General features: G+C 42.6%; 1 protein-coding gene across 1 annotated transcript in view; it reads left to right on the top strand.

Annotated features, from left to right (window-relative positions):
• Positions 1-239: 239 nt before the first annotated feature.
• The window catches only part of GPR83 (G protein-coupled receptor 83), a 63476-nt gene continuing 37391 nt past the window's right edge, over positions 240-26324 (top strand). Inside the window, exons 1-3 of the mRNA XM_056561489.1 lie at positions 240-951; positions 15143-15268; positions 24726-24859. Of these exons, the coding sequence (XP_056417464.1) occupies positions 568-951; positions 15143-15268; positions 24726-24859 (644 nt within the window). The 5' untranslated portion in view covers positions 240-567. The remainder of the gene's footprint in view (positions 952-15142; positions 15269-24725; positions 24860-26324) is intronic.

The raw sequence follows: 26324 nt of genomic DNA, 5'->3' as shown, positions 1-26324 counted from the left end.
AGATGGAAGAAAACAAAGACCCATTTTCCTGTTGCGTTCAGATTCCAGCCAGGCACATGCTGTGTATATATATATATATATATATATATATATATATATATATATATCATTCTGGGCAGCTCCTCTATGAGAACCTCAGTAATAGAAGAAAATGTGGAAACTCCAGAGGGTGTCTCATTCATTCTCTGAAATGTCTCTCGCACTTGATATCGCAGGCTACAAAAGGAAGGTCTTTAACTGGGTAAGGTGGGAGTACTGGGGGACGTCACACTTGTAATGAGCTGCAGCCCAATGAGCTCTGTGCTTTCCTTCAGCTGCCTTGGAGCCTTGCGTGCCTGGATGTCATATAAGTGCTGTCAGAGAAGACTTGTAAGAATACAGGAGCTGGATGTGAGGGCTCTTACACCGAGGACATCTGTCCCTATTGTGTCATCATTCCCTTCTGGCTCCTCCACATCTCCAGCATGAAGATCCACAGTGGAGCTTTTTGTCCTCCTCTACTCTTCTTCTTCTCCTTTGTGTGGGGTTAATAGGTTTTGCCCATGTCCATCCCGTGTTTGTTTAGCGATGGAATCTCGTCTCGCTTGGCTCTTTGTCTTCTCTTTGTTCGCCCTGTTGAAAAGATCGGAAAGTTTCAACTTCAACACCAGCCTGAGGGATTCCTTCCAGCTCCCCAACATCACCGGCTTGTTTTCTTGGAACTACAGTGATGGAGATTGGCAAAACTTTATAGGGAAGAAGAGATACGGAGCCGAGTCCCAAAACCCCACGGTGAAGGCTCTCCTCATTGTGGCTTACTCTTTTATCATCGTCTTTTCACTTTTTGGGAATGTCTTGGTCTGCCACGTGGTCATCAAGAACAAGCGGATGCATTCGGCCACCAGCCTGTTCATAGTCAACCTGGCCGTGGCCGATATTCTCATTACTCTACTCAACACGCCTTTCACACTGGTAAGGACGTGTCAAATCCATGTTCTACAACCACTGGTCAGTAGCAATAGCCATCACCCCCATCCATATCTAGTCCCCCAGAGTCGTCTCATGTCATTTCTTCTTGTAACTTGACTTCAGTTTTGCAGGTGTGAGGAGAACAAGGTCCTGTCTAGTGCACGGCTAAGGTGCTACAATTGCCGGAGGTCTTGAAGGGGTTTGTAATCTGGTGACAAAAAGAAATGTTTTCAAATCAACTGGTGCCAGAAAGTTATGCAGATTTGTACATTACTTCTATATAGAAATCTTAACCCTTTCAGTACTTATCAGCTGCTGTATGCTCCAGAGGAAGTTGGGTAGATCTTTTCTGTCTGGCCACAGTGCTCTCTGCTGACACCTCTGTCCATGACAGTAACTGTCCAGAGTAGTAGCAAATCCCCATAGCAATCCTATCCTGTTCTGGACAGTTCCTGACACGGACAGAGGTGTCAGCAGAGAGCACTGTGGTCAGACTGGAAAGAACAACTCAACTTCCTGTGGAGCATACTGCAGCTGATAAGTACTGGAAGGATTAAGATTTTTTTTAATATAGAAGTAATTTAAAAATCTGTATAACTTTCTAGCACCAGTTGATCTGAAAACATTTCTTTTTTACACTGGAGTATCCCTTTAATTTGGAAGTTCTCCAACTCATATCCATTATAGGCAAGAGATGTCTACAAATATCTCAATGCTATGTTCTACTTCAAGACCGGTGGTCTTCAAGCTGTGGACCTCCAGATGTTGCAAAACTTCAACTCCCAGCATGCCCGGACAGCCGTTGGCTGTCCGGGCATGCTGGAAGTTGTAGTTTTGCAACATCTGGAGGTCCACAGTTTAAAGACAACTACTCTAGACCTATCATTCTTGTCAGTCACTATTGTTGGAGTAAGAGTATTAAAAACATCAGAAACCCTTCAGGGCATCAGGTGTAACTTATTAAAGGCTACAGCACAACTATTCCCTATGATGCAGTAGAGTTGAGATTGTCATTTGGCTCCAACTCATCCTGCAGGTAATTCTTAGTTATCACTAGTCATACTAGTAAGAGAGATCTGTGGTTAAAGGGGTACTCCGGTGAAAAACAAATGTTTTCTAATGAACTTGTGCCAGAAAGTTATACAGATTTGTAAATTACTTCTATATAAAAATCTTAATCCTTCCAGTACTTATCAGCTGCTGTATATTACAGAGGAAGTTGTGTAGTGCTTTCCAGTCTGTCTACAGTGCTCTCTGCTGACACCTCTGTCCATTTCAGGATCTGTCCAGAGTAGTTCCTGGGCTTGTCTGGTCCAATCCCACAGAAGATCAGATCAGTAAAAGTGTTACAAAAAGTTCCTGTTGGCTATAAAAGAAGGTGTCAGAACAGACAGAACATCGCAGCTCGTTCTCAGAGCATCTCTAGAACGTCCGATCTTGGGTGAATGTTCTCAGTATGTAGTGGTTAGTAGTAACTACCGCAAGTCCTCCAAGGAAGAACAACCAGTGATCTGGTTATAGGCAGGGCTCAAGTCCTGGAGGAACGTGTGGGAACTGAGTTCCTGCACTTTCTCCACAGCAGGAACACCGTTCCCATTAGCAGGACAAGCCTTTGAGTGGAAATCTTAGGTGAGTTCCTACACTTTTTTTCCCCAGGACTTGACTCCTGGTTATAGGCTTATGGGTGCTTAAAGGGGTACTCTGCCCCTAGACATCTATCGCGGGTCTCCCGCCGCTGGGGACCCCCACAATCTCAGCTGCGACACCCCAGACATCCGGTGCACGGAGCGAACTTCGCTCTGTGCCAGGTGACTGGCGATGGGGGTCACAGGCTTATAAAGTCACGGTCACGCCCTGCTCGTGAAGTCACGGCCAAGCCCCCTCAGTGCAAGTCTATTGGAGGGGGCATGACGTCACGAGCCTCCGGCGCTTTACCCGCCACTCTAAACGAATGCTGGGTGCAGCAGGGAGATCCCCAGCTGTGGGATCCCCGAGATCAGACATCTTATGCCCGATCCTTTGGATAGGGGATAAGATGTCGAGGGGCAGAGTACCCCTTTAAGGCTTCTTGATGCACATGGTGAAAAATGATTACCCTGCCTAGTCCAGTCCCAGAGAAGATCTATTATAGTAAAACTGCAAAAATAAAAATTGGCTATTAAAGAAGGTGTCAGAACCTACAGGACATCACAGCTTGCTGTAGGAGCATCTCCAGGACTGGGTCAGAACATCTCCAGAACATCCCATCTTGTGTGAATGTTCTCAGTAAGTGGTTAGTAGTAACTACCACAAGTGCTCCGAGGAAGGACGACCAGTGATCTGGTTATAGGTTCATGGGCGCCCAAGGCTCCCCACATGGGGAACAAGGGATAGCCTGTCTGGTCCGATCCCACAGAAGATCTAATATAGCACAACAGAATAGTGCTGAGCGGCATAGGCCATATTCGAATTTGCGATGTTTCGCAAATATGTGGACGAATATTTGTCACATATTGGCAAAATTTGCATATTCACAATATTCGCGGCCTTTTTTGCTATGCGCCACAAAATTTGCATGCGCATGCACATTCGCCATAAAATTTGCATGTGCAATATCGCGTGATAAAAGAGCTAAAAGAAAGGAGGGACCAATATGCGCAAAAATTCTCATATGCGAAAATTCTCATATGCGAATATTCGCATATGCGTATTTTCGGGCGCCCGCCAGTCTGACACAGTAACTAGTATTGGAGCCTTGTATACACTACAAGTTGGAAGCAGAGAGGGATGATCACTGTGATGTCTACTGTGAAAAAAAGTGAATATTCGTAATTGCGAATATATAGCGCTATATTCGTAATATTCACGAATTCGCGTTGCGAATATTCGCGCCCAACACTACTTGAACAGAATAGCCAATCCTGTTGGCTATGGAAGAAGGTGTCAGAAGACCCAGGATATTAGGCAAGTGCTTTGAATGTTATGGCTGATGGGCAGAGCTCAAGTCCAGCAGGAACGCATGGGAATGGAGTTCCTGCACTTTTACCACAGTGCGAACACTGTTCCCATTAGCAGGCAGGGACGTTCACAAATAGACTAGAAAGGGGGCTTCCGCCCCTGCCCTTTTGATGGCGCCTCATTAGGTGCCCATTTTTCCTGGACAGCATTGCTGCTGTTAGTAATATCAAGGTAAATTAATTTCAATTAAATTAAACAGTTATATAAAAAAAAATATCAAGGTAAATATTTTCAGTTGAGCCCCTGCCCCCCAAAACATCTGTGCACATTTCTATTAGCAGGACCAGCACTTGAATGGCAATCTTGGGTGAGTTCCCACACTTTTTCCCCCAGGACTTGATCCCTGCTTTTGGGTGTATATATTGTTTCTCTAAATTGATGCTGTCCTGGGTTTCAGGGTAGATTTTACCTTGGTCTTCAGCCTGTTCTTCTATACATGAATAATCTATTGTGAACGGGGAGGATGTCCTTTGTGCATTCAGAACAATAACACTCGATTGTAATCCGTTCTATTCAGCTTTATTCCTGAGGCACGGAAGCGGCGGCTGCTTTTTTGACTTTTACAACGCGTTTCAGTGTCTCCGCAGACAACATCGCAGGGACACTTGTCTAATGGGAAGAGGCGGTTGTTTCTTTTTTCTTGTTTTCCCCCCCACTTTTTTGTCATACATATTGAAGGCAGTAGGAGACTACATATGTATGAGTGATCATCGGGGGGGGGCTTGTTATTGGGGACGTGACGTGCAGAAAATAAGTACAGGCTTCTGTGGCGGGTTAACGTCGCCGCAGACAGAATGCCACGTTATGACCTACCCGGTTGTTGCCTGTGGCTGTGAATAGAGATGTAACCCTAGCGGTGACGCTCGGGAAAAGAAGGTCGAGACTCTGGAAGTCTCAGACATGAACATGTTTTATGAAACAGGACAAGGGGTCGATGCTGCAGCTAGATATTTGCTTGACTCGTAAAAGGCGAAAGAAAAAAATACAGAATAAAAAAAGACAAAAAGAAAACAAAACATGACTATTTCTCTTAAAAGGGGAATTCCACATTGGTATTCAAAGCAGTATTTCCTAACCAGGGCGCCTCCAGCTGTAGCAAAACTACAACTCCCAGCATGCCCGGACAGCCGTTGGCTGTCCGGGCATGCTGGAAGTTGTAGTTTTGCAATAGACTCCTAAACCCAGAACAAGTTTTAGCTGCATGGATTTGTTACATTAACTTTTCAGAGTGGTAACAAGGTGATTTTAGTGCTGTCACTCCTGGTATTGAGCCCTTGAGTGTTCCCCATGCTGTACAGCTATTTTTTTTTAATCCTCTCCATTTCAGGGGGCTGGACCAGAGCTTGGCTGTTTGCCAGTAGTGCACACACAAGTAGTTCCTCCCTTAATTGTCTGTACGATCACATCACCTCTTTGTTACGCCATAGTTGGCACTGTGTAGGGTTGATGATTATAACACTACACTACTATACATTGCGCGTGTGTGTGTGTGTGGGGGTGATGATAATATACTGGTCTTGTAAGGTGCGATGTGAACAGCAGCATCACAGCAAGGAACAGGTTACCATAGGCATTGAGCTGCTAAACACAGGCCTGCAGACTGGAAGGGGGAGAAAAGATACAGGAGGCAGGACTGTGGACATGCAGCAGCACAACAAGGAAAGGGTAACACTAAGCACCAAAACTGCTGCTGCTGTGGTCAGAGGGAAGCCTTGATTTACCTTGCATGGAAATCAGATGCAGTTTACAGCTACATAATCCCTTTCCCTCTTAGCAATAGAAAAGTCCTGCCCCCCCCCCATTTTCTTTGTCCTGTCTTGGGGAGGCTGTTACTAGAGATGGCTTTCCCCTAAGAAAAATCAGTGGACAGCAGATTGCAAGATAGTGAGACACCTAGTGGTTAAGACTTTTGAGTTGTTTTTTTCTAGGGTAAGGATGCATTTTTGGTAAATGAATCAAGAAAGACAACGGCTGTACAGGCATGGGGGTATTTGTAGTTTTGCAACAGCCAGCACTAGCAGCTTCATTAGATGACCTGGTGCACTAATCAAACACCTGACCCCTCTCAGAGGATTCACAGGAAATGTAGGCAGCATTACAAAACCACATTATTGTGGATTTGCAAACATGAAACAGAGCCTATCCCATGCCTGCCATATCAGCAAAAAGAGGTAAGCACAAGAACCTCTACATAATTCTTTGGGCATTGGAGGTCCACAGTTTTGAGAACACGGCTCTAGAAGTTGTGAAATCACAATAGTCTTGAAATACTTGTCACGTCTGCTTCTTGATCACTGGAGAGGTTTAGCCGCCTGTGCTTATCAATGCTATTGAATGGTTTAGGCAGCAGTACAGTCAGATACTATCAATCCAATGTACGCCAATCATAGTTCTCTTGACTTTCTTCCGCAGTGTTTCTCTATTCTTGACATTTCTGTGGTCTGTATCATGGGAGAATATATGTCCTAATCACATTTCCCCAATAGCAAGTACTGGGGCAGTCTAGAAAAGGATGTCACAGCCTAGTTTCAAACAACCTATGGGATTAGAGCAATAGGATTAGTTGCCTGGGGACAGGCATTGAATGTCTTCATCAATGATCCAGTATAGACATTGTTATAGATGGGGCTATATTAGGTGCCAGTCATTTCCCAGGTTGATATCAGATTTATGGATAAACTCTCTTCTATGACAGATAATCTTTACTGACACGTCTTTTAGCTTTCTTTCATTTAGCACAGATAAACACATTTGCAAAAATTCAATTTCTTTTTCCAAAGCCCAGAGCTGGTTTGCATGATAATATCTCCTACAGCTGTAAAATATCACACGGAACATGTTCCAGGGAATCCGTCATCATTTTACATTGGAAATCTAATCATGCACAAGCTGCATACATAATAACATGAGGGAGTAGATCTAAAAAAATATCTACAGCAATAGCCTTCTAAGCCCTGGAGAGTGGCGTACCGAGGCAGGACATGGTGATAATGCATCGATTCACAGAGTAACCTATTAGGTTCGTGCGGACGGTGAATCATAAACATATGATGCTTATTTTCCTTATGTATTCAAATTCATCAGTTCAAAAGTGTGTAAACCTCTTGCAATACCATGCATGGCCACTTGGTGCTCTCTCAAAGTCAAGCATGCTTATAGGATTTTTATTGGGTGCAGTCAAAATCAAAAACTTTTTATATGTTGTACATGTTGGCCAAACATTAACCTTTCTTATATACCTCATCTAAAAATGTTATCTCCTTTTTTTATAGAAATTATGGCTTATAAAAAAGACCACTAGGGGTCCCTATACCATCCAGAACATAATTCTGTCTGGCTGCAGCATTATCTTTGTCCCAGCTGAAGCACAGGCTGGGAGAAAGTCCAGGAAGTGAGGGTGGGGCTAGCACTACTCTGTGCTCACTCCGGTCCTATCAGACTACAGCATGAAAACAGAGAGGATTGGGTTACAGAGCAGCTTGCAGTGATTGGATGAAGAGACCCAGCAAATCACAGCAGACTCAGGGAGGAAGTGAATGCTTGGTGAGTGAGGGCGGGCTCAGTGCTTGCCTTGGACACACCCTTTCCTGAGCAGTGGATGTCAGAGTGAATGAGCAGCAGAACAGTGGATTTGTGACCCAAAGTCAGAAGCTGGACACATAAAAAACATGTAAAGACATGTAAAGAATCTGCATGACCTAGTGAGTAACATATAGAAGCCTTACTTTTCTGTGATATGACTGGTACGCTTTCAGAGCATAATGGCATGTTCTGTCTGTGATGATAAGGTGGGGGGTGCTTAAAAGTGATCAGTACAGCATTACAGCAAAAGGTGACAGCAGTAAATAGAGAAGATAATGTGAGCTTAGCCTCCCCCTCTCCTGTAGAATGACCTCTGCACATGTAAAAGAGTATGCTTATGTCATGGGGTTTTAGGATGGGTGTTCACCTTCATCCCTGTGTTTTTTTTTTTACCCTTGTTACCTCTTCACGATCGGCAAGCCGAACCTGAGCCTTCGCTACCTGGGACCTAGGGGGGGGGGGGGGGGGGGGGGGGGGAATCTGCGGCAGTGCTCCCAATGGATCGTCTGGGTTATGGATGTGGGGTCCCATTGCGAACATTTTTGAGAAAATAATAAGACTGACACAAAGTTAACTTGATACTAACATTGTATTGCATAAAGGAAAACAACCATGCATAACATAACAAACAGTATGGTATAGTATAGCACAAAAATCCGACAAATACAATGTTTACGTAGGTCTCACCCACCCACAAGCACACCTGTGACCCACTCTAATCTTCACACTAGCAGTCATTGGGTACCTTCAGTTGGTGCACATTTAATAGATGAGGACCATACAAAGTCTAGCTCCACAGTATTACTTGGAGTAGGATGAAACTCTCAAAATGTCTGCAAATGGATCTTAAGGTCTTTTTAAGGTCCGTAAATCAGGACAGTGCAGCTTTAAATTCTCTTCACTTCTCACAGAGACATCGCTGCTACCAGCACTGGACTTTGATCAACCTGCTAGCAGCTGCTGCAACACTCTTTGAACCAGAACCCCTCACTGGCTCTCCCTCTGTGTCCTTTCTCTCTTCGCTCTGCTGGAACTGAAAAATCCAAGATGGCCACAAGCACATGTCCACAAAACCTCCTTCCCTAGCTTTAGTCTCTGTTCTGTTCGATTGGGTGCGCAGTCCGCCATCTACTGGGCACTTCATGTAATTGCAAGATAATACACAACAATAATCCCAGGAAGGATATATTTACAAAAATAGGGTCTGATAATGAGCATTGTGCCTATGTCCATGGGGCCTGCTTATAAAGCACATCAATAAACGCTGGCTTTAAATCGTAAAAAAAAAAAAAAAAAATCTAGGCAACACTTTTTTTTTTTTAAACCGAAAATACGAAACGTGACCCTGTCTTGGGGTCTCAAGCACTCAAGCCTCCGGTGTCTCACACCATATAAGTATGAGGAGTCATTGATTTTTACATCAATTGACATTTTTCTCGTAATTTTCTCGTAATGAGTCCTTTCATTGTGTCGCGCTTTGCCCTCTTGATCTCCTCCTTGGCTGTAATTGGCAATGTGCGCCATTGATCAGATCCAATCTGCATATTCCCCTGGTTTATTAACTTCGCACATCGGGTTTATTAGAGTCTAAAAATAGGAGAAAAGGCTTTTCTGCATGGAGACATTTTTTTTAATCACATTTGTGCCTCCAGCTGTTGCAAAACTACAACTCCCAGCATGCCCGGACAGCCAAAGGCTGTCCGGGCATGCTGATAGTTGTAGTTTTGCAACAGCTGGAGGAACCCTGGTTGGGAAACACTGCTCTAGAGACCAAAATGTTTTCTATGGAAAGGAGAATCTTTTGTTATTTTTCGATTTTTTGATAGTTTCCAAAATGTGAAAGTATTTTCTATGGACACTTATGGGAGGTACTTTATCAAGGGCGTGACATTTTGGACTAATCCGTTTTTTTCATTTCTGAATTTTTTTTTTGTTGTCTTCGCCTTTTCATACCCATAAGTCTTTCAAATTTTCACTTATGAGGGCTTGTTTTGTGCGGGACCAATTGTACTGTGGGACATCACTCTTTATTACAAAATCCTAAAAATGCTATTTTGCAACGGGGGGGGGGGGGGGTTCTGTTTTTACACAACGACAGGTTAGTTATTTTTATTCTGTAGGTCCATACGATTACAACAATAGCTGATTTATACAGGTTTTATTTTACTACTTTTAACCCGTTGAGGACCAGGCCAATTTTTAATTTTTGCTACTTTAATTTTTTTTCTCCTCCCCTTAAAATAATCATAACACTTTCAAATTTTCATCTACAGACCCATATGAGGGCTTGTTTTTTTTAAACTTTTTTTTTAACTTTTTACTTTGTAACTACATAAATCATTTCACCACAAAATCTACGGAGAAAATAAGAAATTATTTGTGGGTACAAAATTGAAAATTTTTTGTAAATTTGGTAAATGAAGCCCCCATTTTTTACATTTTGGGGGCTTCAGTTTCTATGCAGTGCACTTTTCGTTAAAAAATGACACCTTATCTTTATTCTGTAGGTCTACATGATTACAGCAATACCCAAATTATATAGGTTTTCTTTTATTTTACTACTTTTAAAAAATTATAATTTTTCATAAGAAAATTAGTATGCTTAAAATTGACCCTTTTATTTTTCCGTATATGGGGATATATGAGGGCTCATTTTTTGCATTTTCATCTGAAGTTTTTATCAGTACTATATTTGTTTTGATGGGACTTTTTCATTGCTTTTTATTTAAAAAATTCTGGTATATGAAGTGACTAAAAATCATCAATTTCGGATTTTTTTTCTTTACTTTTATGCCATTCACTGTGCGCTTTCATTAGCATCATACTTTGATAGTTCAGACTTTTACGCATATGGCGATACCAAATGTGTATATTTTTGTTTATATTATTTTATTTCAATTTCAAAAGGGGGAAGATTCAAACTTTTATTAGGGAAGAGGCTTATTCACATTTATAAACACATTTTTTTTTTACATTTTTTTCATTTTTTTAGTCCCTATGAGGACTTTCAATTGCATACACTGAGCAACACTACGCCATAGCATAACATTGATCAGTGTTATTGGCGCTCTTCTTCGATGAGTGGATAGCATAGAGACAGGGACCTTTTGGGCATCATGCAGGCTGATCGGGACCCTGTGATCGGTCCACGGAGGTCCCACAAAGAACCGGCAACACTTTTGTTACACTTTTAGAGCTGAAGGATTAAAGGGGTATTCCGGCTTTAGACATTTTATCCCCTATACAAAGGATAGGGGATAAGATGTCTTATCGCTGGGGGCCCGCCACAGCGACCCCCCGCAATCTCCCTGCAGCACCCGCATTATGTGCAGAGCTGCCTCTCCAGTCTTGGAAACCGGAAGTTTCCGGTACTGGAGACGTGATGTAATGCCACGCTCCCCTCGTGATGTCACACCCCCTTCCTTCATGTCTATGGGAGGGGGCTTAATGGCTGTTACGCCCCCTCCCATAGACATAAATGGAGGGGGCGTGATATAACGAGGGGGTGTGGTGTTACGTCACGTCTCCAGTCCCAGAAACTTCCGGTTTCCAAGACTGGAGAGGCAGCTCTGCACATAATGCGGTTGCTGCAGGGAGATCGCGGGGGGCCCGCCGCTGGGACATCTTATCCCATATCCTTTGTATAGGGGATAAAATGTCTAAAGCCGGAATACCCCTTTAATGCCGGGTATTGGCAATTTCATCAGCTTTAGTAGCCGGAACTTACCAGGTATGAAGCGCCCTCAGTTTGTGAGCGCTCTTAATACACCCCGACCGCGACCAGGGGCATGCATGTACATCCTGTGTCATCTAGGGTTTAATAGCTTTAGATTAGAAGAAAACATTTTTCCCATCATTTTTTTTCTACAAAGTCTCTATTTAGCATGTGCTGTTCTGTTGGATCTGAGAGCAGCAGCAGAAGATAGATGACTGCATTCCTTCCTGACAAGAAAGCATGGACGCCCCTCATTTTCCTTCTTCCCTGGCATCCATCATGGCAATAGCATTGGGGGACGGGTAGATGACTGCATCCATCATCTTCCTACTTACCTGGCATGTATTATTGCAGATTCTGAGTACCCAGTCCTGCTGCAGCTGAAGTTGTAAATTGTTGTGTGGCAGTTGATTTGTTTCAGTGTGTCAGTATGGGCACTGGGAGTTTGAACATGTAACATGTACTGCATTACTTTTCATGTGGATACACTATAGACAGACCATGGTCTGGGTCAGCTAGAATACCAGTTTATCCGGTGGCTACCTTTACGAGGAAGTGGGCAGACTGGCATCATCCCGGCAGCCACCATCTACAAATCCTGTCTCGGTGTACTAGCGTTAAATTGTGCTCCCAACCTGAGCTATGATGGGTGTAGTAGTCTCTGATGAATATGTCACATAGAAAAATGGTGTTACCCAGTATCTCTTTGTGACCCACAACTTGTTATGTCAGTGAAGCTGCTGATGCATAAAAGCCCATGTTAGGATTTTGGGAAATAACTTGTAAACGTTACTCACCTGGGTACAGCTTTGAATGGTACAGCTTAGGAGTAAGAAGAATGTTGATTTGGTCACTGTCCCTTAAAATGATGCTTTGATGAATGTTTAAAATCCTGAAGTGCTTTAGCATGAGTACGTGAAAATCTCCTCTGCAGGGTTTTACAGTTTTTTTTTTAGCCCACAAGTTCTCAAGTCTAAGGGTGCGTTCCCAAAGGGCGTATGGCAGCAGCGGGAAATACGCTGCGTATTCCTTGCTCACTATACACACAGGGCTTTCCGGCGGCAGCCCTATGTGTGTAGTGAGTTTTGGAGGCGGGGCCGTGTGCAGGCGTGTCTGCGACGCGCGGCTCCGCCTCCAAAACTCACTGTACACATAGGGCTGCCGCCGGAAAGCCCTGTGTGTATAGTGAGCAAGGAATACGCAGCGTATTTCCCGCTGCTGCCATACATTTTGCGCAGCGTCAAATACGCTGCGTATACGCCCTGTGGGAACGCACCCTAAAGTACTAAAACTTCTGGATGAGAATCCTCATGAGGTGATTAACTGTGGTGTAAGATGTAATATAGGATGACACTTTTTACAGTAATCTGTGACACGACATTCAGGTGAATTTAGGGATGTCCTCCGTGACTTGGCAGACAGGCTGGCACTGGACTGCTGGTAGGCGCCCAAACAGACCAGTTAAATACAGAAAGGTCCTTGTTCAGCTCTATTCTTTCTGGAAATGTTCTTCTTTTTGGAGGCTTAGCCAATTGTATCCTTGCAGTGGTACTGGAACTTGGATTAGGAACATCAACCAAATGTACATGTGGCACTGACTGGAGCTAGCTGATCACGTGTGAGTCTGGCAAGTGCCAGGCTTTGACTCATGACTAACTGATTTAGGTCCACCTCTTTCCCCAGGAGAGTAGGGTTGGACCTGGACCTGGCTCCTGCAATAAGTGACTAGAAGTCAACATGTGACTAAATCATCATTCAGCTGTAAAATACAATGCATGGGATATTAACCCTCTGCTATCTGGCTACCTCCGTATATGCATAAAATGGAAGTAAAATGCAGAATATTAATGCAGATAATTACATTTGTAATTTTAGCTAGTACTTAATTCACACCATGTGTATCCAGCAAACTTTTATTTACTCAGACACCCCACAACTCAATAATGGGCAGCAGCTGGTAAAAGAAGACAGGGACATTTGCCCTTCTGCAACTACTGGAGTCCAAGTCAGCCTCTTCTGGAGCCAGTACTACATGACTTCCATGCCATGAACCTCGCCACCCTACATCCTACTATAGGGCACTGCAGCACTCAAAACTGTGAGTAACAGGAGTGTTCTAACCGCCTACTACCACTTGGATCCAACCCATGATTGTGCATTTCCTAGTGGCCCTAGCTCCCCCCGGTTTATTCAAATGTGCTGAATGTCTGCCTATCTTTTCCAGGCATAAATTCCGCACATTTTACACTGTGTGAACATGGCCTCACTCTCACATAGTCAACAGCAAAGTGGACTTTTGTTCCTAGTCCTTCTCCCCACTCCCAAAGACAGCAGCATAGACATGTGTTCATTTCCCCACATCCCTACTGGATTAGAGTTATTTCACTACAGAGGGGGGGCCCAGTATTCAGCAGCTGTTTTGGTGCATCAAAGCGTTAAAGGAACTCCCCTAGTGCACTGAATTGCCTCATGTGCATACTAATAAAACTGATATTACAGATAAAGATTTAGCATCTATAAGTAGGTAAGGATGCCCAACCTGCTGTAAGATTCACTTTAAGTTTTTGCATGTCTTGTATCAAATGAGTGATTCATTGGTCACATGACATCCTCTCCTGCTATATTCTATGAAGAAACTTTCAAAACGGCTATAGGAAAAATGCTTAGTCCAACTCTCCTTTACCAGAGGGCTGATACTAAACCAGTTAGTCAAAGACTGCCTTTACCGGAGCAACACCTCTTAGCTCTGCTCTTGCTAGGCAAAGATACATCTAGTCTTGAGTGTTTGTCCTAGATTCAGCTATCTTCAGGCCAATCCTGTTCTGTATCCTGTTCAAGTGAAATCTTGCTTCAAGTAAGTCACAAGTCCTGTTTCAGTTGCAAGTTCCATCCAATCAGATTTGGGTCAATGATTTCACCCAAAAGGTTTTCTCCAGTTCACACTGTGAGGGCATTGTGCCTTAAGTTCGAACTTCCAGAAATAAGTTCTGCTTAGCCAGAGGAGGATATAACTAAACAAGGACCCCTCTGCATACACTAATCTCTTTAGTAAGCTACATTCGCAATTAGTGCTGTGTGGCTCCACATGTCACAGAAGTTCTTCAGTGTACACAAAACCTTTGAGTAAGAGTAAAAGTATCTGCACCACAGTAAACCAACCTGTGTAGGCCTTACACAGTAGAGAGCACCTAATTGGTCTGTTCCAGTATTCTATCAGCGACTGCATCTACCCAAGTATGCCACTTACATGATCGGAAAGCACACTTGAGACTTTTCAGGCAGTAGATCTTCTAGTTAAAGGGGTACTCCACCGGAAAACATTTTTTTTAATCAACTAGTACCAGAAAGTTAAACAGATTTGTAAATGACTTCTATTAAAAAATCTTAATCCTTCCGGTACTTATCAGCTGCTGTTATGATCCACATGAAGCTCTTTTCTTTTTGAATTTCCTTTTTGCCTGACCACAGTGCTCTCTGCTGACACCTCAGTCCATGTCAGGAACTGTCCAGAGCAGGAGAGGTTTGCTATGGGGATTTGCTCCTACTCTGGACAGTTCCTAAAATGGACAGAGGTATCAGCAGAGAGCACTGTGGTCAGGCAGAAAGGAAATTCAAAAAGAATAGAACTTCCTGTGGATCATAACAGCAGCTGATAAGTGCTGGAAGGATTAAAAAATTCTAATAAAAGTAATTTACAAATCTGTTATCTTTCTGGCACCAGTTGATTAAAAAAAATATATATATATGTTTTCCAGTGGAGTACCCCATTAAACAACTCTTAAAGAGACAGTGATCAACTATTCACTCATCTGTTTAAAACCTGAACATCCCATCTGAATGAGACAGTTTTTTCCTATTTTTCCCCTTATGTTTATCTTCTGTGTCCTGAACTCTCCACAGGCCCGTTTCGTGAATAGCACTTGGATGTTCGGAAAAGGCATGTGCCATGTCAGCCGCTTCGCACAGTATTGCTCCCTGCACGTCTCTGCCCTGACCCTCACAGCAATCGCAGTGGATAGACACCAGGTAAGTTGATGCTACATATAAAGGTTTACGGGAAAACCCTTCAGGGAATAAATGCAGTCTACTGAACATTATTTCTGGGTCGATAAGCTGCAGTATAGAATAATCTTCAAAGAACCATACATTAGTATAGATATCACCAAGTACTGATAACAAATGGCTCACTGTCAGCTCTTGTGTCGCGTTCTTTTATTTTCTTGTCGTTTTTTATTTCTGTAGAATTCTATTTAGTGTGTGGAATGTCGTCTTTCATGCAGTTATAATGCAATCCATACAGGAAATGTAGTGTACTAAAGGGCACATAGTACACCTGATGCCTGATGAAACCGCGCAAGCGCGGTGAAACGCGTCGCATTGGATTAAATCTGTTCGCTACACACCTGGCTCTATTGTCTTCTCCTTGGTCAGCGCCGGTATTCCCATCTCCTCCGAAGTTCGCTTTATATCTCTCTGCTATTTCTGGGAAGGCTGCAGACCGGGATCATTGTATCGAACGCACATCTTGGTTGTGTGGGAGTGCACACAACCTGGCAGGGTGAGCCTTCACTTTTTCCCTCCCCTCCCACACACCTGTGATCCCGTTGGTTCTTCACAAGGGAGCGCCTGTTTTTCTCTTTGTTTTACAAAGGGCACATAATAGACAGGAAGCAATAAATAGAAAGAACCTGCTAGTTTGGAGATTATCTACTTTTTATACATGTTCCACATCCCAGATCAGGTCCCTTTGAAAACATATTCTTAGGGGTCTGTTCTGAGCTCGGTTCGTACAAGTATAAGTTGGCCCTGCTCCACAAGAGGCATAGTTTAACAGAATGCAGACGTAGCCACAACTTTATGGGCCTTTTGGGCGCTGGTATCTGCCGATGTTTGCCTGATACTGGACGAGGGTTGTTAATTTTGTTGAAATGTAGTCTTATTTTTATGTTGGGACATATAGGCGTATAACCGGCAATAACAATAAATTAGAGCAGAATTTTTTCCTGATTAAGAATAAAAGTAGAACTAGCAAATACATACCATCTACAAATGCAAAAATATTCAGAACAAATCGGATTCAGACAATTACCACTCTTTTGCACTCCCCTGAGAAATGCAGGAGTCTTAGTAGTCCTCTTTCTTATATCGCTTATCTTAGTAGTCTTCCCCATTATATCGCTTATCTTAGTAGTCCTCTTCTTTATATCGCTTATCTTAGTAGTCTTCTCCATTATATTGCTTATCTTAGTAGTCTTCTCCATTATATTGCTTATCTTAGTAGTCTTCTCCATTATATTGCTTATCTTAGTAGTCTCCTCCATTATATTGCTTATCTTAGTAGTCTTCTCCATTATATCGCTTATTTTAGTATTCCTGTACGTCCTTAAGGTGGCACGAACAGGTTAAATTTATTTGCTAACCCGGAAGAAGAGCTTACAACTAGCAATAGAATTAGAGACAAGTTAATCAAATTCAACACACCTGTTTAGCATGCATAAAGGTACCAAGGAAACACCAAACACATGTATTCTTTTTTCTCTCACCGAGGAAGACATGAAGAGACAAGTGGGTCTCATACCTAGGGCTTCTGGGTCCCTAAGATCTCTATTAGGTCGGCCGTATACTGGGTGCTATTCCGATCCCTCAGCCATTCCTTCCGCCGCACGGATCGAAGATACGGCGGTAAAATCATGTGCTGTGACGGCAGCGGCATCCCCATTCAAGATTGCCGGGTCCTGTTCCAGCCTGACACCTGTTCTTGCCCCACTTCCGGCCTGCGCCCCTGTGTCCGCAATAGAGCGAGGGACTCCAAGATGGCGCTGGCTTCGGACGCTGGGATGAGTGCGCATGCGCTGGACCTCATTTCCGGTACGGACCGGAAGTTCGGCAGTCTGCTGTTTATTTAAACGCCGGCTGGGTGTACTTGGGCTGCGCTCAGCCTAGGCAGCTGATCCCGGTCAGTGTTAAGGTAGTTTATGATCGGGGGCATATCCTCTACTTTTAAGGCGGTTTGCTGGTCTTACACTGCTACTTCTTTATTTTTTTGCAGATGCCTAAAGCCAGAAGGAAGTCTCGCCACAATATCTGTGTGCAGTGTCAGCAGCCACTCCCGGAAGTCTGGGAAAATGATACTTGTAATTCCTGTCAAGTCCCTTCTAATCTGCAACCCAGTGAATTCCTAGAATGGCTTAAAGGGGAAATGTCCAGCACATTTAAAGAATTAAAAGAGTCTCTTGTTCCTAAAAAGAAAAAACGTGAAAAAAAAAACCTCACCTCTCCAGTTTCTTCAGATACTTCTTCTATATCTGGCTCTGATTCCTCTGATTCGGAGGTTATATTTGAGGATATGGATAATGACCTTTATCTCCTGCCTAAAGAGAAATATCCAAAACTATTAGTAGCAGTTAAAAGACACGGTTGAGTCCGAAAAAGATGTGGGGCATAAACCTAAAAAAGACCAACTTTATTATTTTCCTCAAGTATCTGGGACCTTCTCACCCAATACTGTCCGATTGGTTCAAAAAGGATTGGTCTAAGCCTGATAAAAAAACTGACACAGGAGCAAGATTTAAAACTACATACCGGTTGGATCCTAAAGCGTCCGCCGAGTGGGAGGAGCCGCCTAAGCTGGATTTAGCTGCTGCTAGAATGGCAAAAAAATCTCTATTCCCTTCTGAAGAGTCTACTAAGCTTTCTGATCCACTTGATAGAAAAGCAGACAGCTTAGCTAAGAAGAATTACTTAGCGGCAGCCGCCACTTCTAAAATTGCAGCCTCTTCCGTTCCAGTAGCTAGAGCGCTTAGAATTTGGCTCAGTCAGCTATCCCAAGATATTGATGATGGCGTCCCTAGAGACCGTCTTCTCAAGGGTGTAGAAATGATGAAACTGGCGGCGGAGTTTTTATGTGATGCTCCGATTGATGTTATGAAGTTTTCCTCTAGATCCTTGGCTCTCGCTAACGCCACCAGAATGGCTTTATGGATAAAGCAGTGGAAGGGAGATATAGCCTCAAAATTCACCTTTGTAAGCCTTCCCTTCCAGCCCTCCTCTCTTTTTGGGCCGAATCTTAAGGAAATTCTAAAATCCTATAATGAGGAGAAAGATATTGCCTTTTAAGTTGAGAAGAAGAAATCTTCCAGAGCATTCTATGGCAGATCCGGAGGATCCTCTAGAGGAAATTACTCCTTTCTTCAAGGCCGGAGATTTGATTCCAAGAAAAAGTCAGAATCAGCCACCGCTAGTAAAAAACCCTTTGCCAAGAATAAAGATTCCTGACGCCAGCAGTGTCATTCCAGTAGGGGGCAGGTTAAGGTTTTTTTCACAGATATGGCAAAATACCTCATCAGATCTGTGGGTCTCAGATATCATCAAAAAAGGTTACTCTCTGGAGTTAAAATCCTTCCCACCAGAAAGATTTATTCTCAACAAATCCACACCTGTGGTAAAAGACCTTGTAGAGCAGTTCATCCTGAAACATGCACTAGAAGAAGTTCCACATCAAGAGAGATTCAAGGGACTGTACTCTCCGATTTTCGCAGTTCCCAAGTCCTCAGGGGACTGGAGACTGGTGGTGGACTTATCCTTTCTGAACAGTTTTTTCCTCAAACACCAATTCAGGATGGAATCTATTCGCTCAGCAGTGATGAGTCTAGAAGTAGGAGACTACTTAGCTACCATAGACCTTCAAGACGCTTATCTTCTTGTCCCAATCCTTCAGTCTCACAGAAAATATTTACGAGTGGCCATTCTAGTTCATCACAAGATTCTGCATTACCAATTCACATGTCTACCTTTCGGCATCACATCGGCTCCCCGAGTATTTACCAAGATTGTAGTAGTTCTCACTGCAGCCCTTCGCCTCCAAGAAATCTCAGTCACACCATACTTGGACGATTGGCTAATAAGGGCCCCGAGTCAAGACTTGTTGATTCTTCATTTGAACACTACTCTTCAGTTTCTCAAAACCCACAGGTTTTTAGTAAACATCAAGAAATCCTGCCTAACCCCCTCCACTGTAATATCTTACCTAGGGTTCTCCATAGACACACTCCAGATGAAGCTTTTCCTATCTCACCAGAGAACGGTCAATTCTCCAGTTGGGGGTCAGAAATCTTCTTGCATCAGACTCATGTTCAGTGAGGGAAGCAATGAAGATATTAGGGATGCTAACCTCCTCCCTAGAAGCTGTGCCTTGGGCTCGAGCCCATTTCAGAATGCTACAAGATCACATTCTCAGCAGGTGGAACCGGTCCTTACATTCTCTGGATCACCTCATCAGAATTCCCGTTTCCTTGAAGAAGGATCTGAGGTGGTGGCTGCATCCAAATCGATTCTCTCAGGGCAGATCTCTTCGGAATCAGATTCCGGTGATCCTCACGACGGATGCCTCAGGTTTAGCTTGGGGTGCCCATGTCGGGGACCGGTGGGTCCAGAAGCCTTGGTCCCAAATGGAACTGAAGATGTCGTCCAACCTGAAGGAATTGACTGCTGTCCGGAAAGCCCTCTTCCACTTCAAACCCTGGATTTTTCAGAAAGCTGTCCAGATTCAATCAGACAACCTCCCCTCTGTGTTCTATCTGAACAAGCAGGGGGGGACAAGATGTCATTCTATGTAAAAAGAATGTGCTCGGATAATGGCCTGGGCAGAATCAAACCTTCTTTCAATCTCAGCAGTCCACATCAGAGGTTCAGAGAATACCAGAGCGGATAGGTTGAGTCGGAACCATGTGATTCCAGGCGAGTGGGAACTGAATCCAACTATCTTCAAAATGTTGACATTGAAGTTGGGCCTTCCAACTTTGGATGCGATGGACAATCATCTGAACAAGAAGCTCCTGAAATTTTGCTCTCTCTCGAGAATAGGAGGTCCAGTAGCAGTGGATGGTCTAATGAACAGGTGGACAGGGATTTTTGTTTACATCTTTCCCCCGATTCCGCTAATTCCTCGAGTCCTGCAGAAAATCCGCAATGAGAGAGTGAAGGCAGTTGTGATCCTGCCCTTTTGGCCCAGAAGGGCATGGTTTCCGCTCGCATTATCTCTTTCGAAGGAAATGTTTTGGAGGCTTCCAACTCAAAAAGATCTACTCCTCCAGTCAGGAATGTATCACCCAGATCTTCAGAGGCTTCAACTTACGGCTTGGTTCATGAATGCTGACGTCTGACGGATCAAGGGTTCTCTCAGAGGGTAATCTCTACTCTGATGGCATACAGAAAACCAGCTACTTTGAAAATATACAACAGAGTTTGGTCATTATATAATGCCTGGTGCCTCAAGAACAACTGTGTTCCGGATGTTATTACATCTATACTTCAGTTTCTACAGGATGGCTTTGAAAAAGGCCCCAAGCCTAACACCTTGAAGGTCCAGTTTACAGCTATTAACTCCAACTTGAATGGTTTGTTCTCCAGAAATACTCTAATTTCAAGATTCCTCAAGGCTGTTAACAAGCCCCGCCCATCTTTTCATAACCCTATTCCCGCATGGGATTTGCCTTTGGTTCTCAGAAAATTATGTGAACACCCATTTGAGCCACTGGAAGATTCTGCTTGTAAGTGGCTTTCTTTCAAATGCCTTTTCTTAGTTGCTATCACATCAGCCAGAAGGTTATCTGAGCTTCAAGCCTTATCGTCCAGGGAACCTTATCTCAGAATACTGCCTAAATCAGTTGTCCTCAGAACCATGCCAGGGTTCCTTCCCAAAGTGCCTTCTACATCTAATATCAACCAGGAAATTATCTTACCTGTCTTCAAGGATGAGTCCAATAACAATCTTCATCTTCTGGATGTTAAAAGAGCTATTGTCACTTACCTGAACAGAACAGCAACCTTCAGGCAGTCTGAGGCTTTGTTCCTGCAGTTTTGATGCCCAAACAGAGGGAAAAAGGCTAGTAAATCTTCTTTGGCCAGATGGATTTGTAATACTATCAAACTTTGTTACGTGTTGGAAGGAAAAGAGTCTCCGCTTCTCCTGAGGGCACACTCAACCAGATCCACAGCTACTTCCAGGGCGGAGAAATACCATGTTGCATTTGATCAAATATGCAAAGCAGCAACATGGAAGTCTCCTAACACCTTTGTGAAGCACTATAGGCTTAATGTTGCATCGGCCGTTGGATCAGCCTTTGGATCTAGCGTGATTCAAAGGGGCTTTAAACCAAGAGTAATCCCTCCCTTTTCAAATTACTTTTTGTACTGCTTGCATGTCCCATTCGTGTCGCCTTAAGGACGTACAGGAAGCAGAAAATGTATTTCCTACCTGAAATTTTCTTTTCCTGAAGTCTGTAGGCGGCACAATTATACCCCCCCATTAAAATATATTGCTGCATACGATACATGTGTTTGGTGTTTCCTTGGTACCTTTATGCATGCTAAACAGGTGTCTTGAATTTGATTAACTTGTCTCTAATTCTATTGCTAGTTGTAAGCTCTTCTTCCGGGTTAGCAAATAAATTTAACCCATTCGTGCCGCCTACGGTCTTCAGGAAAAGAAAATTTCAGGTAGGAAATAAATTTTCTGCGTCTTCTCCATTATATCCCTTATCTTAGTAGTTTTCTCCATTATATCGCTTATCTTAGCAGTCTTCTCCATTATATCGCTTATCTTAGTAGTCTTCTCCATTATCTTGCTTATCTTAGTAGTCTTCTCCATTATATCACTTATCTTAGTAGACTTCTCCATTATATCGCTTAACTTAGTAGTCTTCTCCACTATATCGCTTATCTTAGTAGTCTTCTCCATTATATCCCTTATCTTAGTAGTCTTCTCCATTATATCCCTTATCTTAGTAGTCTAGTCTTCTCCATTATATCGCTTATCTTAGTAGACTTCTCCATTATATCACTTATCTTAGTAGTCTTCTCCATTATATCCCTTATCTTAGTAGTCTTCTCCATTATATCGCTTATCTTAGTAGTCTTCTCCATTATATCTCTTATCTTAGTAGTCTTCTCCATTATATCTCTTATCTTAGTAGTCTTCTTCATTATATCCCTTATCTTACTATTCTTCTCCATTATATCAATTATATTACTAGTTTTCTCCATTATATCGCTTATCTTACCATTCTTCTTTATTATATCCATTATCTCACTAGTTTTCTCCATTATACTGCTTATCTTATTAGTCTTCTCGATTATATATCTTATCTTAGTAGTCTTCTCCATTATATTGCTTATCTTAGTAGTCTTCTCCATTATATTGCTTATCTTAGTAGTCTTCTCCATTATATCGCTTATCTTAGTAGTCTTCTCCATTATATCGCTTATCTTAGTAGTCTTCTCCATTATATCGCTTATCTTACTAGTCTTCTCTATTATATATCTTATCTTAGTAGTCTTCTCCATTATATTGCTTATCTTAGTAGTCTTCTCCATTACATCGCTTATCTTAGTTGTCTTCTCCATTATATCGCTTATCTTAGTAGTCTTCTCCACTATATCGCTTATCTTAGTAGTCTAGTCTTCTCCATTATATCGCTTATCTTAGTAGTCTTCTCCATTATATCGCTTATCTTAGTAGTCTTCTCCATTATATCGCTTATCTTAGTAGTCTTCTCCATTATATCCCTTATCTTAGTAGTCTTCTCCACCATATCGCTTATCTTAGTAGTCTTCTCCATTATATCGCTTATCTTAGTAGTCTTCTCCATTATATCGCTTATCTTAGTAGTCTTCTCCATTATATTGCTTATCTTAGTAGTCTCCTCCATTTTATCGCTTATCTTGGTAGTCTTCTCCTTTATATCGCTTATCTTAGTAGTCTTCTCCATTATATTGCTTATCTTAGTAGTCTTCTCTATTATATATCTTATCTTAGTAGTCTTCTCCATTATATCGCTTATCTTAGTAGTCTTCTCCATTATATCGCTTATCTTAGTAGTCTTCTCCATTATATCCCTTATCTTAGTATTTTTCTCCACTATATCGCTTATCTTAGTAGTCTTCTCGATTATATCGCATATCTTAGTAGTCTTCTCCATTATCTTGCTTATCTTAGTAGTCTTCTCCATTATCTTGCTTATCTTAGCAGTCTTCTCCATTATATCGCTTATTTTAGTAGACTTCTCCATTATATCGCTTATATTAGTAGTCTTCTCCACTATATCGCTTATCTTAGTAGTCTTCTCCATTATATTGCTTATCTTAGTAGTCTTCTCCATGATATTGCTTATCTTAGTAGTCTTCTCCATTATATTGCTTATCTTAGTAGTCTTCTCCATTATATCACTTATCTTAGTAGTCTTCTCCATTATATTGCTTATCTTAGTAGTCTTCTCCATTATATTGCTTATCTTAGTAGTCTTCTCCATTATATCCCTTATCTTAGTAGTCTTCTCCACTATATCGCTTATCTTAGTAGTCTTCTCCATTATATCGCTTATCTTAGTAGTCTTCTCTATTATATCACTTATCTTAGTAGTCTTCTTTATTTTAACACTTTTCTTAGTAGTCTTCTCCATTTTATCATTATATTAGGTAGTGGATCCGCTAGACCTGTTCGGCAGATCACGCGGGCCGTGCCAGGGAGCGGAGTCTAAGGTGCCGATGGTTTTCCCCAGAGCCCGCCGCAAAGCAGGATGGTCTTGCTGCGGCGGGTGGCATCCAGGTGGTTACCCCTGGCACGACTCGACCACACAGGCGGCTGAGGTGATGCGAGGCACAGGAGGGAGTTGGCAAGACGTGGTCTGGATAGCAGGAGGTCAGGGCTGGCGGCAGAGGTGCGTGGTCGCACTCATCTTAGTAGTCCTCTCCATTATATCTCTTATATTAGTTGTCATCTCCATTATATCACTTATCTTAGTAGTCTTCTCCATTATATCCCTTATCTAAGTAGTCTTTTCCATTATATTGCTTATCTTAGTAGTCTTCTCTACTATATCCCTTATCTTAGTAGTCTAGTCTTCTCCATTATATTGTTTATCTTAGTAGTCTTCTCCATTCTCTGGTTTATACTGGAGCTTGCCCTCTTTACTTTAATCCTTGGAGTGTCTAGTCCCTCTCCCTTGAACAGGTTATAATTGCTTCACTTGGAAATCGTTCCAGTAAATCCTTATAGCTCAGATGTGGTGAGTTGTTACCACTTTTTCCACATGTGCTGCAGTTCCCAATGGTGGGGTACAGGTCTTGAGGGGTTGTGTTTTTCTTTTGCTGCTCTCAGATGAGAAAGCAATGGAGGCTAAAATGAATGTTCTTATGCCTTTGTTAATAAACACTAGTATACCCTTTTCATATGTACAGAAAGCACATCAAACCTTACTTAATGTATACTGTATATTATTTATTATTTGTTTTACAATGGTTATCAAGTGCAAGTTATGCAAGTGTGTTCTCCCATTAGAGGTATACGCTCCTGAAGGCTTGAATGCTAAATGCCCATCGACTAACTTAATGTTTAGTTCTTTAAATATAACATGGCAAACATAATATACCTAAGCGGTCTCATATAAGACTATAGAACTTAGCGTGTTTGTTATATCTCCTCAAGGTCATCATGCACCCATTAAAGCCACGGATATCATCTGTTAAAGGGGTGGCTTACATTGCGATCATCTGGATAATGGCGACGTGTTTCTCCCTTCCTCATGCTATATACCAAAAGCTCTTCACATTTGAATACAGGTAAATAAATGAATTATTATAAATAATGCATAGAAATGTTTCATATAAAGGTGATGCTGTGCATATAATTCTGTACAATTGTATGACCAGGAGAATAGCTATAAGGAAGAAGTTTTAGTTTAGCGAACATGGGTGACAGTGCCTCAAAAGACCCATAGGTCCCACTGCTCTATAAGAAGGCACCAGACACTTTCATTAATGTCACATGGGAGGGCTCTGTTTCTGATTTTGTACTTGGGCCCAGAGCTTCAAGTACAACTGTCATGAACTCCGGGCTATATAACGGACACACAGCCTTTGTACTGTGTGCAGATGGTGTGTACAGTACCATTTTTACCTATTTCTGCCAGCTTTTATCCCCCCCAAAAAGGCTTTTGATCGTAGCCACACACGGTTGGATAGGTGTGGCGCGAGGTAAGCTATGCCCCGCCGCCGCCACGCCCACCCCCTGTACGTCAGCACAGCTGTGTCATTGACACACAGGTCCCAGCGCATGCGCTGCTCAGTTCAGCTAACAAGCGCCCCAGTGTATGGTATCCAGGCAAGCGCTCACTCCTGTTGCCTGCCTCCTCAGTGCGCCTGTGCAGTGCTAGAGGCGGAGAGCGGGGACTGTCCTGCGGATGTTTGCTGGAGAGAAGAAAGAAGAAGCAAGAGGATAGCAGGCACGGAGTACAGTACAAATATTATAGAAGATGCATATCTGAATAAGCTTGTTTTTGACTTGTACGTTAGCTGAGCTGAGGGGCACATGCGCTGGGACCTGTGTGTCAATCACACAGCGGTCCCATTGCTGACGGAGGTGGGCGTGGCGGCGGCGGGGCATAGGGAACCTCTCGCCACGCCTATCTGACTGTGTGTGGCTGCGATCAAATGCATTTTTGGGGGTGATAAAAGCCGGCAGAAATAAAGGTAAAAACTGTGCTGTACACACCATCTGCACACAGTTGCGCTTTCAAGATGAGCTCTTGTCTAAGACTTATATTTGGTGCTTTAAAGGGTTATTTTTAGGATTAGAAAAATAGAGGTGATTTCTTGACAAAACAGCAGCACCCCTGTACTCCAATTGTGTGTGATATTGCAACTCCATAGGGAATGGAGCCAAGTAGTAATACCACACACAACCCGAAGACAGGTGGGATGTTGTTTTTGGAAGACATTAGCTCTTTTTTTCTATTCCTGGACAACCCCTTTTAAGGTATAGTTATGTAAAGACATAAAAAGAATAACACTAGGATGTAAGTGAAGAACTGCTAAGTATCAATGGATTCTGACCTGGCAGACTTGGCTTATCCATGTTATCATGTAAATGACATCCATTGCCATATTAGACATTATGAAACATAATGGATTTTCAGTGACTTCAATGAGATCTACTGTATTTTGATATCATTTTATGAATATTTTATGGTTTAAAAGATAATGGAGGGCAAAAGACAACAGAACCAGCCTAATAATATATAATGTT

The sequence above is a fragment of the Hyla sarda genome, chromosome 2, assembly GCF_029499605.1.
Source record: "Hyla sarda isolate aHylSar1 chromosome 2, aHylSar1.hap1, whole genome shotgun sequence".
Lineage (NCBI taxonomy): Eukaryota > Metazoa > Chordata > Amphibia > Anura > Hylidae > Hyla > Hyla sarda.
This window is presented reverse-complemented; position numbering and strand designations above follow the sequence as displayed.